The following is a 14,805-nucleotide window of genomic DNA, read 5'->3' on the forward strand; positions in this document are numbered from 1 at the left end:
TATTTTCCGTATATATACTACAAGGTTCTGGATCTATAATCATTGCCAGTGCTTCGACCACGCTTCAGAGCTACTAGTATCGCTGACCTCGAGGTACTTCAAGTACTTATCGCTTCCCTTCTGACATAGTACTAACTGGCCTCTACGGCGCAGACATGTACTTAGGCTGCTTGACGTTGTTGACGATACTACCAACGCCAATTCACCAGCAAACTACTTACATGGCATTTACCAGAATCAGTACTTTGTGAGAACTGTGCGCTGAAGCAGATATAATGTTAACAGTGATACAGCATGGGAAGCTGACACTGTATTGGGACCTGTTAAGAAAGCTTGAAACGCTCGAATCAATCAAGTTATGGTTGGTCCCTATCAAACAACTCTACCTGAGTATTACCTCTCATCGAAATACTCTACCAGCAGAGATCAACATTACATACATCGATGGATAAAGTTGATGAATGTTTATATATGCCTCCGAGTCCCACACCATCACGTGGGGTCCCTGGCTCTGCGCTGGCGCTGCGCGAAGTTAAAGCTGCAAACCTTCCTTGGCGACCTTGTCGTCGATGAGGGACAGGAGGCGCTGGTTACAGGAAAGCAGATTCACTTTGACGTCACACGCAATATAGTAGTACTGAGTACCTCTGCTGCGCCAATACTAGAGGGTGTAAATAATATTGAGGGCTATACTGAGAGCTTATCGTTGGCTGCAGATCGACGCCATACCCAATCCATATCCATAAAATGGAACGTAGCTGTGACAGCAACTAATAGCATGTGCTATGCATGTGCTAGGGGCAGGAAAACACGCGATGGAAGAAGACAGTGTATTCTTGCTATGTGTGGTGGTGCTTGTGGTCCTAGCACATGCATAGCACATGTTATTGGTTGCCGTCAGGTTATGAGCTCCTAGTGAGTGGAATTTGACAGTATTCGCGAAGTTTCATTTTTTCTTATTTCTCATTCGTCTGTCCTTGGAGAAACGTCCTCCTACTATGCTTGCATCTTCTTGTGAGATGTGTACACCTCCTTCATAATCTGAGCCTTCCGACTCCTCTGACGATGATTCATCTGACTCTGATGAGGTCGAATATCTTCGTGCACGTTGACTTTTCGTGGCACGTCAACTTCAAGGTTAATATGATGTATACTCAGCTAGACCAGGAGATATATGAACGTATAAAGTTGTGTGATTCATGCCAATGCTTGTACGCTTAGAGGCAATTGTAGTAGACTAGGTGTAGACCTCATGATTTTAGCGAAACATAGTAAACATCCCATTGGTTACTTCGTTTGCACACAAAACGCGATTCTTTGATTGAGATATTGCCATGTTTAGTCAGAAATGACGTCGATTGATATACACCTAGGCATAGCACTAGTAATACAAATGCAGAATGGATGACCTATGCATAATTTGATTTGATTTGATTGATTAGAGGAGAAAATATTTTCACAAAAGCCCCTATAACATAAAACAAAATATCCGTATTTATTCCTTGTCACATTAAGGGTGATTCGTCCTCGGAATTAGGGCCGTAGACATAAAAGGTGTACAAAGGGTGTATATGTATCACCGATCTATAAACAAGAAAGATGCAAAAGGTATGCCCAAGACCAACAACCAAGCGCCGGACAAACAAGGAGAGGGAGGTCGGCCATAAAGAAAGAAAAGAAGCAATGAACCGAACCAGACCAAACCGCACCAAGAACTCGCTTGAGGAGTGAGTTTATGCAAATATGATGAAACAACATGGGGGGTTTTTTTTAAAAAAAAAAGTCCCATAGCTAACGATTTCTTCATGACCGTTTTCGCCATGAGAGCTCAATAATCTCATCTCCGTTTTTGGAGTCGCGGCGCACATACCACTGTGTTACTCGGCCATCTGGTTGAAGAACTGCGTCTTCGAGAAGGTAGCTGATCTTCTCGTCATCTCTGAGACGGAGTGGACCGAGCTCGTGAAGGTATGATTCGGTGTTAGCGCCATTATGGGGCTCCCATGTCATTTCCATGGTGAGATCGCCTGGAGCGATTTGATAGCCGTATTTGACAATTGAGAAGCCGTTGGTGAGCATCCAGCCGTCGTTGAACCTGAATCGGCGGAGCAAACATGTAGGTCCGCAGAGTTCAGAAATGACGCTGAGCTTGGGCATATCTGCTTGGAACCAGGATTTCCAGTGGTGTACGGAAAGTGGGAGCTCACGACCGGCTTCGAAGAAGCCTGAGGCATCCTTCATCAGGTCGAGTTGGTGGAGTCGGTGATCCAACGTCATTCGGGTGTTGGTGTATCCGTAAATACAGTTGGCGATGCGACGGTCACCTGTGAAAGTCATTTGCTCGCATTCGTCGTAGACGGCGGTGAGTTCGGTGAGAAGTGGACGCGACAGAAAGACGCCTGCGCCTCCGAACGCGATCATGCCGAATACCGCAATCTGAGGAATACCCTCTGAGACTGCACCGATGTACAGGGATTTCGTGTGGTCGTAGCCGTTGAGTGCGTCAACCAGCGCAGGCATTGAAGGGAAAAATGTGTCATCGTCGATGATACATCCCCACTTAGTTGTATCGCGCTTGTGCTCCTCCAGCAAGGGGATCAGCGAGAAATACCGATGCAGGTAATCGTCATCCGCTTCGGTGATATAAAGGTTGACTCCCAACGCCTCCGCTTTCACCTGCACTTGCTGAATTCCATCAACCGTCTCATCCGGTTCGATCAGAGCAAAGATTCGTGTGTTCGAGTATCCGGCCCAGTGAGCGAATTGATCGAGGGACTCGTTCAATCGCGATACAGTCGTGGCGACTCCGAAGTCGATGTGGGAAGCGTCCGCGGGCTTAGGGGGCCTCGGGACCGTGGCGGGTATAGGGAACGGAATCAAGCAGCCGTCCTGCGCTGCGGCGATTGCGGGATCGGTGCTGGGTGGTGGTAGGTCGACATCCAGTAGGGGGATATCGATATCCTGTGTCATGGCCATGGAGTTTTCGGCGAAGTCGATGACCATATCGCGGCGGGTGTATTGGGCCAACTTGGAGATATCCAGTTTGCGCAAGATGTCGAGGTCGGGGTCACATTTCACATTTGTTGAAATGGTTATATTAGAGCTGGAGTGCAATTGATGGAAATCGCTTTCCACGGTGGAAGGCCATAAGATGGTCGCAAATACTGCGACGGTGAGGAGAATTACGACGAATCGCACCATTCGTTTCCAGGCCCAGGAAACGGGGAAGACCCCTTCTCGTGATGAGGAGAACATCTTATCTATACTCGAGTACCTCCAGGGATTCTTTTTTCGCTTTTGGGATTCTTGGTTCTAGCCAAGTTTTCTCCTATTTGGGAAGTCCTCCTTCTTCTCGCGTCGTGGTAAAGTCGCGGGAAGGCTATGCTCGTACTCGTACACAGATTTCGGGGGGAGGGAATCACCAGTCGAACATCCGCATTGCGGAGAAGGTACTCCGAAATCCAAGGGTCCCGATGGGGGCGGGGAGGAGAAGAGGAGGAAGTATACGGAGTATAAATGATGTGGATGTGTATACAAGAGAGAAGAAGAGAAAGAAGAAAAGCGAGAGGATGTCTAAAGAGCAGAGATGGGACAGGGGACGATCATGGTTCCGCGGATCCAGAAGAGGCAAGGTTACTGGGTGGTAAAAGGGGGGGGGAAAGACGGATTTGGGGGGGGGGAGGGAGGGATTCAAGGCAAAAATGGGCGGGAAATGATTCAAATCGAATAAAATTGGCATTTTTTTATTTTAATTTCTTAATTTTCTACTTTGAATCCTACTCTCTGCTTACCTACTGGGTTTAATGGATTTTATGACGTGCCCGTCGACTCCCGGTCGCGTGTCTTCGAGTCGTTTTCGGCTGCTTCTGGCTTTTTTTTTTTTAGCTGGACAGGTTTTTCTCTCTGTTCTCTACTAATTAGGGGCAGGTGGGTTCAGGGCGCTCCAATCCATGGCCACAACCACTTGTGAACGATATCAAGTCCGGGTGATTCCTCTGCGAGCGTATGAGAAGTCTCCTCCCAAAGCCCCAAGATTTCGCCAAGACACCAACGCCATCCACTCTCTCCTCCGACTCGTCCTTCTGTCCGTCGTCTCCACGTCCGCGCGTCATTTTAGACCTGCTTTTTTTTTCTGATTTACAACCTGTATGGGGTAAGGTCAGTGGGCTTTGCGACGGTCTCAGCTCCGTTCTCCGTATACGAAGTTGACTACACTCCTCTCGTGACTAGTACGAAGGTACATAAAGGGTCCATGCCCACAAGTGCGAAAAAAGGCCGCTGTCTCCGGAGATTGGGACGAAAAGAAAACCACGGAATACAAATCCTTGCAACAGAGTTAGAGTCCCCTGGCAGTGACACCCTAAATATGCCAAATTCCTGCTTGAGCTAGGAGAGCCGAAATTCCCGAGACAACGCTTGAGATCTTCGGATTTTGCTTGACCCGGGAGCCGTCCAATGCCGTATACTATGGACTTTTAGGGTGGTTAGGATGTCGATCATCATCCCCTGTCGATGATCTACTCGAATTGGCGGACACCGCTATCAAAATATGGATTTCATCTTCACTCCCATCTTTCTGAAGGTTTAGATGGAGTGCAAACGTGTTGTTCACTGCCACGGGAGTATCGGATTGATCAAGGGGGATTGGATTTCAGGGTCCAGTCAGAGTCCACCTTAATCTGCGGGTGGGTGCATTCTAATTTAGCCAATTTGGCCAATTTGGCTTCGGCCCCCTTTTTAAAGGAATGTAAACTTCCCACAGCCTCGCCCAAGTGGAGTTTTGCATGGTCTCTCACGCCAATGCAATAGGACAGTCTTCATCTTTCCACCAGATGTCGTGAGTCTTATGCCCGATTTCATTGGTTTTATATCCGTGTCGATTTGGTGATTTAGAGTTCATCGCCTCCATTACTTGTAGATCTCCCATTCATAAGACCATGTCATATGTGCATAAAAATGAGGCTGCCTGTGCGTCTGCACGGATAGATCTGATCTGATCTAGCTCAGCCCCCCAGTATACGTCTCCCAACGTTGAACCCTGCAGCTTCTCCTTTTCTCAGTTGAAAGGAAGGGAATTTACAGGGTACTCATGCACGATATTCAAATATAGACTAGCTTTATATTTGCGGCCATTGGCTACTTTCTTAGTGGGTAGGCCATCATTCAAGTTCTAGACTCGGACTGAATGCTCAAGGAATACCTACATTCGAACGTTCCGACAACATGCACTTTAATATAACTGCAACAAATGGTTCCATAAATCACGAAGGTACAGCATGGACTTTTAAATTCACCTATGTGGCAAGAGAAGAAGGAGTATTCAAATGTAAATAACCAACAGCTACGTCGCCACAGGGCACGTTTTAGGACATTTAACTTCGGTCGCTGCGATCCTATTCGTGTACAGTCTAGCCTTCAACGCTCCAATCTGCCAATCTTAGGACTCCAACTTACCGCCTTCCATTTACTGCCACCGACACGTGACTGGTACGGCGAGGGGTTGAACCCCACAGTGCAAGACTTCCCAATGGGGAAACATTCTTTCCGCACACTCTGTCTTGTGGAGGTGGAGGACACGACAACTAATTACAACGGGCCCCAGTCCCCTATCCTCAGGAATTCAACCTACCGGATCATTCTTAAATCATTTCGACAAAAAGGAGCAGTCATTGACCATCCTAGCGACCTCCCCCACCATGGTTGCGCAGTCACTAAGTTCGCTCTTGGGGCGGGCATCGATTGACGATCATGAGGAGGTTATCCAATCCTGCAACGAAGCTCTTACCAAATCCAAATCCGATATCAACGCCCAATACATTAAAGCTATCGCCCTGTTGAAGCTTGATCGTTACGAAGAAGCACTGCGGGTGCTGGAAACCGGAGACATTGCCTTGAAGCAGCAAGCAAGCTTGGAGTATGCCTATGCACTATACAAATGTTCCCGGCTGGAGGAGGCTCTTGTTGCTGTCACTCAGTCTACTGGTGGCCGAGGCTCTGGTCATCTTGAGGCTCAAGTGGTAAGATGCACAATGATTCGTGGAAATTCGTGGACTTTTACTAATATTAATGTTGATGTAGAGCTACCGCGCTGAACATTTCCGTCGTGCCGCCGAGATCTACGAGAAATTGTCGGAAGATAAAGAGGCTCATCGTCATGAAGAGAATGATCTGAGCATCAACTCGTGGGCTACTGATGCCCAGCTTCAGTGGAAGGGAGAGTCGGAATACGTGCGCCATGATCGACCCTCAAGAGAGGATTTGGAGTCTTTCGAGACCGCTTATAATGCGGCTTGTTTGAATATCGCCAAGGGAGCATTCGCTCAAGGAGAGGTGCTTCTGAGCCGTGCGAAGAGTAGGTGGACCGCTGGACCATGTTTTTTGATATAAGAATACTGACCCTTGCACAGATATCTGTCAGACATCAGAGGAGCTGTCTTCCGAAGATCGGGCTGCAGAGTTACTCCCTATTTCTGTGCAACATCTCTATGTCTTGATCAAGCAGGGCAAGACAGAGCAGGCGGAGTCACTCCTCAAGGAGATTTCCGTCGAAGAGTAAGTCCTGTTATGATTGGTAACATCGATTGCAACTTCGGAAGCTAATATTTTGGCTCAGTATCCCAGAACTCTCCACCAGGCGAGTTGCCCGAAACAACATTGTCCTTGCTCAGCAAACTGCGGTCAACCCGTATAATCTGTATAAGTCTCTCCACGAGACCCCAGAGGCTGTCGATGCCGACCGGTTATTTGGATTTCAGGATAATGCTCTGACAGGCAACTCCCACGCCGCGGATCTTCTCGTTAAAAAATACGATGGTATCATTCGATCAACAGTCAAGGGTCTTTCAAAATTCACCTCCCCTTCTACTGAGGCTAGCGCAAACCTCCTCTCCGTGTATAATGCTGCTGGCCATGCAGAGGGACAAACAGGTCCCAAGGCCCTGAAGCAGATTCTCTCCTTACTGGAACGACGACCCAAGGATCTGGGCCTCCTGTTGACTGTTGTCCAATTGTACGTTGATGCTGGCAACACCACATCTGCCATTACTGCTGTGGAGCGATCACTCCGTGCCCTGGAGGACTCCATCTCCGAAGCCGACCAAGACGCCCGCTTCAACCCCGGTCTTCTCAGTGTTCTCGTTTCCTTGTATCAGACTGAGGGCCGAAAGCTCCAGATCCGCTCTACTCTCGCACAAGCCGCCTCATACTGGCGCACCAAGCCCGAAGCCCCCACCTCTCTCCTGCGCGCCGCCGCCAAGGCTCTTCTTTACTCCGACAGCCCATCAGACCTAGCTACAGCAGGCGACCTCTTCAAGTCTCTCTACCAAAAAGACTCTAGCGATCGCATCGCCACCGCCGGCTATGTCGCTTCACAAGCTACCCTCGACTACTCCCAAGTAGAGTCACATATCGACCAGCTCCCTGCCATCAATGACCTTGTTGCGGAAATTGACATCTCCGCCCTCGAGTCAGCTGGTATTGCGCCATCCGCCTTGTCTGCGGCTCACGCCGCCGCCTTGGCGAGTGCGCGTAAGCGATCTGCAGCGGACAAGGAGGGACCTGCTACAAAGCGTATTCGAAAGTCTCGCCTGCCTAAAGATTTCGATTCTGCTAAAAAACCAGACCCCGAGCGTTGGCTGCCACTGCGTGACCGCTCCTCATATCGTCCTAAGGGTAAGAAGGGTAAGCAACGTGCTGCGGATCGTACTCAAGGTGGGCCTGTTTCTGAGAAGCAGGAGTCCGCTGCTCAGCAACAGCCGCAGACTTCTGGGGGTGGTGCTAGCTCTAAGAAGAATAAGAAGAAGGGCAAGCGGTAGTGTATCTATATGGGGAAGATATCTCGAGTTATGGCCGTAGTTGAATGTTATATGTATACCCACGGGTTAAATGTGCATAGATAAATGAAAAAGCAGATGACCTCAACTACCTACTGGGGACTATAGCGTTAGCTGGAAAACCTCACAGACCGAGAGAAAATGATAATACCTAGAATGTAGCCCCGGGATACTTCTAAGATTCCAACCCTAGAACCTTGGAAGCCCTGGAGGTTAAGCAGGCTTTGCCAGCTTGAGCTCTATCCTAATATCTTGGGAACATATACCGGTAAATTGTTTATAATAGACCTCGGGATAGTCTCCTCATCTTTCTACTTGTCTTTCCATTTGCCTTTCCACTTCTTTTCCAACCCAAGTCGATCCATGGGAGTTTAGTACCCTCTGGACGTCCCGCAGACGAACCAGATCAAGATCAATAACTCGAAATCAACTATGGCATAAAGTTCGGTCATTTGAATGTCAAAAAGTTTATTCCGCTAGTTGCTATCCTGATTCAATTTATGATGCAAATGCCCGAAATGACATCTGCCGACCCATATCTAGACCCAGGGATACCTCCGAAAAAACCTATCCTCTCCAAATCAACCCAACGGAGTCCGAATAGTCCCGCACTGCCGATCATAATGCTCGAAAATCATATGCAGCAACCTCAAATCCATCAAAGCATCATTCGCGGTCGTTTTCGCTTCCACAGCACACCCATTCACCCCGACACCAGAATCATCCCCAACAAAATAAGAATGCATAGCCAAAAACTCCCTCTCATAAGCCTCAGCTGCAGAACTGACAACCTCAGTTCTCTTCACGCGAGGTCGACCCCCATGATCAATATCAACCTTACTCTCCAACTCCTCAACAACAACCTTCACGCTCCCAGTGACCCCATCTTCTTCCGACATCGCCAAGCATGGAAAATCATACTCAACAGATATGGTTTTCTGGGCTCCGTAAACGGTTAAATGCGCATCACATCTCGGGACGGAATCTACACCCGTCTCGTATAGGACTGTAAAGGGGTGTCCGTCTGGATCTGGTTCTGAGTTGGAGTTGCCGGAGACCGAGGCCGAAGCTGAAGACGAAGTCGCGGCCTTCGAGCTAGTGTAGTGGAATATTGCGCTGTAGAATGGATCCGTGATAGCGATGTTTGCTACTGCGTCTGGGAATCCGAGGGATTCTCGCATTAGAGAGAGATCGTGACAGCCTAGGTTTCCGAGGAAGCGACAGAATGCTATTCTATCCGGTGTCAGATCGTCTGTTGAGCCGAAAATATCGGATAGGAGGGCCTGGAATTGTTTTTGCGACTGCGAGGGGAGGCTTGTGATTCCATTTGCTTGGGCTTCGGCTTGAAGCCTTGTGTTCGTTCTATTTCCGTTGCTGTTGCTGATACCATTCCCACTCATCTTCATATCCATAGCAGGAATATGAAGTGGCCCCGCAATATTGCGACACCTTGCATAATAAATTCTTCCCATCGAAGCAAGTTCCTTCTTAAACAAATCTGTAAAACACGGTGCATAGCGACGGGCACATCCAACAAAGACCTTCGGCGGAGTACCAGTGCTAGTATTGTTTGCGCCGTTTTGAGTTGCGGCGCGAATACGACGAAGGCCATGAATGCTCAGGCTGAGTGGTACTTCGACCATGACGTGTTTTCCGGCCTCGAGGGCGGCAATGGTGAATTGTTCATGGTATTCGAATGAGAGGAGGTTAAGGACTAGATCTACCTCGTTGTGAGAGATGAGGTCGTGGGCGGAATTTGTGATGGTTTGGATGTTGAATTTCTTTGCGGTGGTTTTTGCGGTAGAGTCGTTTTGGTCGTAGATTGCTGTTAATTTGTAGGTTGGGAGGGAGGTGAGGGTTGGGAGGAAGGTGGGCTGGACGTTGTTTGGGGCACCTAGGATGCCGACGCGGAGGGTTGTTGACATTTTGCTTTGATTTGCTTTGTTCTTGATAAGTCGAGTGGATGGAGTGGAGGGTTGTAGATTTGAGGATGCGATGTCGAGAAGGAAGAGGTTGAGAACTGTTGACTCTGCCCTGTCCTCCTGCGGTGAGTTATGGTGATGGGTCGTGGTGTGAAAAGTATGGGTGTGAATGTGATGAAGTGAATGCTAGGAAGTAAAGATTCAAAATATCATGTTTGAATTCAAAAAGTTTAAATTGGTTGAATGATCAAGATTGAAAAGGTTATTGAGGTGACAATAGGCTGTAAACTGTTTTTAAAAAGGAGATTGAGGTTCAGATTCCCTTTTAGTCCTAACAACCCATTCCATGTATCCAATCTCCCTCGCATACCGTAGTGACATCAGTGCGGCCTGATTCGTTTAGGTCAAGCGGTCCAGGGGCCAGAGTAACCTGTTTAGATCACAGCTGCACCATGGATTAGGGGGCGACTCGGCACTCCGGGGCCGATCAGGCAGATCCGGGGAATCAGAGGATTGAAGCTGTTCAGGTGCTGGCGATCGGTGTTACATGTCGCAATGATGTTCGTAGGGGCCAATGGGAACTAGTTATGGAATGTAGGGGGCGAATGAGTCCGTGAATGCTTAGATATGTGTGTAGAAGGATATGATGTGTCTATTTTTGGCTCTAATTGATGTTGTAGATGGGGTTGAATAGTTCTGGAGATGTATGGAGCTATTGTTTCCAACATTCTGGTTCTGGTTTATAGATGCAGAACTGGGATTGCCTGTTTTGGTAGGATACATGCATAGTCCTGAAGGTCGACTGAAAGGGCGATCTGTCATACTTTGGTCATAGAATATTGCATATCCTTATCAAGATCATATATTTGATAGATTTAAACCAGCTTATTACTTAGCTGCAGTGCAAATCTTCTGGAAGCGCGGGTGGAGCAGGCTAAGTGGGCCTCAAGGTACAACGACCAGAGGTACAGAGTACGAGTACAAGTGCCTACACTGTGATTTGGACTTCGGGAGAGAATAAAATACAACAAATACTTCAAATCAGTGGAGTTAAGATCATTCTAGAATAATCCTAAAAACCCTGGATCGTGTCTAACCTGGTGTCTCACTCTGAGTCAACCTTGCAGGCGTAGGCTGTGTATCCCCACACTGGCTTGTCCTCCAACAGTGTTCAGCGCTATTGGCTTCAGCCTTGCCCAATCTAGAGTGGCGGCTCCATACACCCTCGTCATCTGCTGACTGTCACCTGTTTCGATCTCTTTACACTTCTTTTACCCTCAAATCTGATTTATCCACTTCAACTCCTCCGAGATGGGTGTAAGTCATCGTTTCTACACGAACATCTATCTTCTTCACTCAAATCTAACACCATCGCTTCCTAGTTCGCCTCGAAAATCGCCGCATCTCAGAATAACTCGCAGACTCAGCCTCCCAGTCAAGGTCTAGGTCAAGGTCAGCAGAATATGCCTAGCAACCAAGGCACTTACGGTGGTGCACCGCCAGCAGGATACACTGGAGGGCCACCTGCAGCACTACGCCCTGGTGGATACGTAAGTCCGATCAGCTGTTGTTTCGACGTCATCGAAATTTTTCATGTTGGTCAACTAACAAGATGAAATGTGTATTAGCCACCGCAACAGCAGCAGCAGCAGCAACCTCAGCAAGCACAGTATCAGGCTTTCCCAGGATCCCCACCTCCTAATCAGGGATCGGTAAGCTTCCCTTCTATGATCTGATTATTTGATTTATTTTCTTTGCCACCCTTCAATTATTTCAGAATACTCTTGGGATTATTTGTTCTTTCAAATTTTTTTTGGCTACATTTTGCTTTGTTTGTTGTTGCCTCGCATTTTACCCCTCCACACTCGCCTTTTTACCCCTCGGGCTTGTCGACTCGACTTTCCCAAAAAATCCCAACAACAATTATGTCGGGTCCCTACCAACAACAGGGTTACCCTCCGTACGGCGGCTCACCTGCTCAACAATACCAGCCATATCATACTCCGTCTCCGGCCGCAACATCTTATTCCAGAGCTCCTCCGCAGCAACCTTCACCCTACCCCGCATCAGCCCAAGGCTATGCACGTCCTCCGCCGCCGCCTCCTCAAGGTCAGCCCTATGGATCGGGATCACCATACCCTGGACAACAATCGCCTTACCCTGGACAGCAACCTCCATATCCTGGACAACAACAACCTCCATACCCAGGCGAGCCTTCACCTTATCCTGGACAGCAGCCCGCCTATGTACAGATGAGCCCCTTCTTGTTTTCTCATTGTTTATTTCATTGCGTGTTGTTCTTCATTTATATGTTTTCTGTGTCGTCTTTTTCGTCTGTTGATTTTTGCTTCAATGCGATACTAACTGAAGAAAAATAGAACCAGGGCCAATACCCGCCGCCCCAAGGCTCTCCTTACCCACCCCAAGGCTCGCCATACCCCGGTGCACAGGGCCGACCTGGTCCCCCACCTGGTCCTCCCAGTGGCCAGTATGGTGCGCCCGGCGGTGGTGCTCCTCCCCAGGCTGCCCCGCCAACCCCGCAACAAGTCTCAGCATATCGCCAGCTATTGATTGCCACTATCCAAGAGAAGAATCTCCAGGCCTTCTATCCGCCCGAGCGTCTAAACCAACTCGTCGATTCTCTGGCCAACAATGCACCGGGGAAGCTCCAAAGATTGATCCAGGAATGGTCAGTCCCTATGGAGGTAGCTACGGATGTGATGAAGCTCGCGCTCTTCGATGTGATTCTCTACGTGGATGACAGTGGCTCTATCGAATTTGAAGAGAAGGGTCTGCGTAAGGATCAGCTGCGCCAGATTCTCGGCATCGTGGCAACGGCCGCATCAACCTTTGACGAGGATGGAATCTCTGTGCGATTCATGAACTCGCAAGAAAGCGGCGATGGCATTCGCAATGCCGAGGATGTCAACAGGCTCGTCTCCCGTGTCCGATTCGCAGGATTGACACCCCTTGGTACTAGCTTGAGGAGCAAGGTTCTCGACCCTATGGTTGTCGGTCCTGCCCGGGCTGGTCGTTTGGAAAAGCCAGTGCTGGTGATTACGATCACTGATGGTCAGCCTGCTGGTGAGCCTCACAGCTCCGTCAGCGATGCTATCCGCCACGCTATCGCCGAGACATCACGCACTCGCTATGGTCGTGGTGCGGTGTCTTTCCAGTTCTCACAGGTTGGCAATGACCAGCGCGCTCGAGAGTTCCTGGGTGACTTGGACGAAGATCCTGAGATTGGCAACTTTGTTGATTGTACATCAAGTAAGTGACGAATATGCATTTTTCATTTTGGTCGGTTACATGATTTTGACTCTTTGAATTGCAGATTTCGAGGTTGAACAGGACGAGATGTCTCGTGCCAACCCACCTGTCCATTTGACTCGAGAACTTTGGGTGAGTTCCTCTCTAACTGAGTATACTAAAGATTGTTTACTAATTTTGTTGCCCAGTGTGCGAAGCTGATGCTCGGTGCGATCGACGCCTCGTATGATACAAAGGATGAGAAGGCATCCGGTCGCTCTAGTGGTGGTGATGGACGTCCTCCTCCACCTGCTTCTTATGGTGGCGGCGGTGGGTACAACCAAGGCCCTCCGCCAGGTGGACCACCTCCAGGATATGGTGCTCCGCCAGCAGGATACCAATCCGGACCACCACAAGGGTCATACACTCCTCAGCCAGGCTACCAACAAGGGCCCCCTCCTCAGCAGCAGCAACAACAGCAACAACAGTATGGAGGAGCATCACGAGGATCACCCTATGGCCAGCCCCAGGGCTATGGTTATCCGGCCGGAGCGGGAGGGTATCCGCCACCACCTCGTCGGTATTAGTTACGATAACGTGAATATGGACGTGAACATAAATTGGTCAGAGTCCAAGCGGCGATGACGTATCCTTATCCGCATTGTTCTTGGCATGTTCTCGACTTTTTCACTCTTTTTGCCTTTTTCCCTTTTACGTTTTACGTTTTTTGTACATGTAATTTCAATGTTCAGTCTTCCCCGCCATGCAGGACTCGTCTGAATAGAAGGAACCCGAAGCTTGCATCTTAACTGCCCGTATTGCACTGTACGATTTCCATATTTCACCCCTTGACATGGATACGGGGGAAATCCACTTCCAAGTATTATCGGCACTGTACTCCTTGATTTCCCCTGTAAACGAATCTTTGTTTGAGATTGTGTCCCGCGCGGAGCACTAGTCCCTGCACTAAATCGCGACTCTAGCCTTTTCCATTGTTAGTGTAGTGCCCCGACACCTGGGCAGTCTCAACAAATGAACGATCAGCACTTTGACCAACAAAATCTTGGAACATGCCACATGGTCATGAGGACAAGGGAGTAATTATGGAAGTATGTTCGTATGGCTGTCACACCAATATCTGTGTAGGTTTCCATATCCATGGATGATAATAGGCAACCTAGTAATTCATTACATAGCCACAAGATACAGATAGATGCAGATACCAGTGTAGGTACGCCGTACATGTACTTTGCATATGCATACCGAAATAGAAGTCGCGTGGGGGCTACACCGTATACTACATTTGGTACAGTATTTGCGAGGCGTCTTGTATGTAACTTGTCAACTTCAACACCCTTGTCATTGGTGAGTCTAATAAGCCGGCGGTTATTTTCTTCTCTTTTCTTCTACCTAAATTCTAATATTTCCACTGTAATATAGTCATGGAGAATCGGAATGAGAATCCGGGAAATCCAAGAACCAGTCCCATTAAGAAAACACGCCTTCTCGGGCTCTGCATTCTAACCAGCGTCGTCACCTTCCTCTTCCTCATAGTCGGCGATGCTGTATTTGCACAGGAGCATCGATATTTGTATAGAGGGACATGGTTCTTGACTAATTTCCTGGCTTGCTATTTGTGGTCTAAATATCTTCCTTGGTCCACAAGTACCTTAAACATCTCAGGTGTATGAGTTCACAGCCTCGAAATGTCATTCTCTTGCCACCACATAGACAGACGTGGATCAATCCTTTTTGAGTAAACCGTTGGTTAGCCTTGTGGATAAATGTAAGAGGCAAGTACC

At 48.5% G+C, this 14,805-nt stretch overlaps 4 protein-coding genes across 4 annotated transcripts; 2 read left to right on the forward strand and 2 right to left on the reverse strand.

Moving 5' to 3' along the window:
• Window positions 1-1,803: 1,803 nt before the first annotated feature.
• Window positions 1,804-3,255, reverse strand: N7478_007832 (glycosyltransferase family 31 protein; the record flags this gene model as incomplete). The annotated part of the gene is made up of 1 exon (XM_056924046.1): window positions 1,804-3,255. One exon carries the CDS (start codon window positions 3,253-3,255, stop codon window positions 1,804-1,806), a length of 1,452 nt encoding a protein of 483 aa, XP_056776772.1.
• Window positions 3,256-5,696: 2,441 nt separating this feature from the next.
• Window positions 5,697-7,814, forward strand: N7478_007833 (signal recognition particle subunit SRP72; the record flags this gene model as incomplete). The annotated part of the gene is made up of 4 exons (XM_056924047.1): window positions 5,697-6,017; window positions 6,079-6,352; window positions 6,408-6,552; window positions 6,614-7,814. 4 exons carry the CDS (start codon window positions 5,697-5,699, stop codon window positions 7,812-7,814), a joined length of 1,941 nt encoding a protein of 646 aa, XP_056776773.1.
• Window positions 7,815-8,413: 599 nt separating this feature from the next.
• On the reverse strand, window positions 8,414-9,757 carry N7478_007834 (Gfo/Idh/MocA family oxidoreductase; the record flags this gene model as incomplete). Its single annotated transcript, XM_056924048.1, has 1 exon — window positions 8,414-9,757. The coding sequence occupies one exon, from the start codon at window positions 9,755-9,757 to the stop codon at window positions 8,414-8,416; it is 1,344 nt and encodes a 447-aa protein (XP_056776774.1).
• Window positions 9,758-11,065: 1,308 nt separating this feature from the next.
• Window positions 11,066-13,590, forward strand: rfeF (uncharacterized protein; the record flags this gene model as incomplete). Its single annotated transcript, XM_056924049.1, has 7 exons — window positions 11,066-11,071; window positions 11,137-11,304; window positions 11,383-11,466; window positions 11,704-12,000; window positions 12,133-13,024; window positions 13,089-13,156; window positions 13,213-13,590. The coding sequence occupies 7 exons, from the start codon at window positions 11,066-11,068 to the stop codon at window positions 13,588-13,590; spliced, it is 1,893 nt and encodes a 630-aa protein (XP_056776775.1).
• Window positions 13,591-14,805: the final 1,215 nt, after the last annotated feature.

This window comes from Penicillium angulare (genome assembly GCF_028827245.1).
Source record: "Penicillium angulare strain IBT 27051 chromosome Unknown utg000005l_segment0_segment0, whole genome shotgun sequence".
NCBI lineage: Eukaryota > Fungi > Ascomycota > Eurotiomycetes > Eurotiales > Aspergillaceae > Penicillium > Penicillium angulare.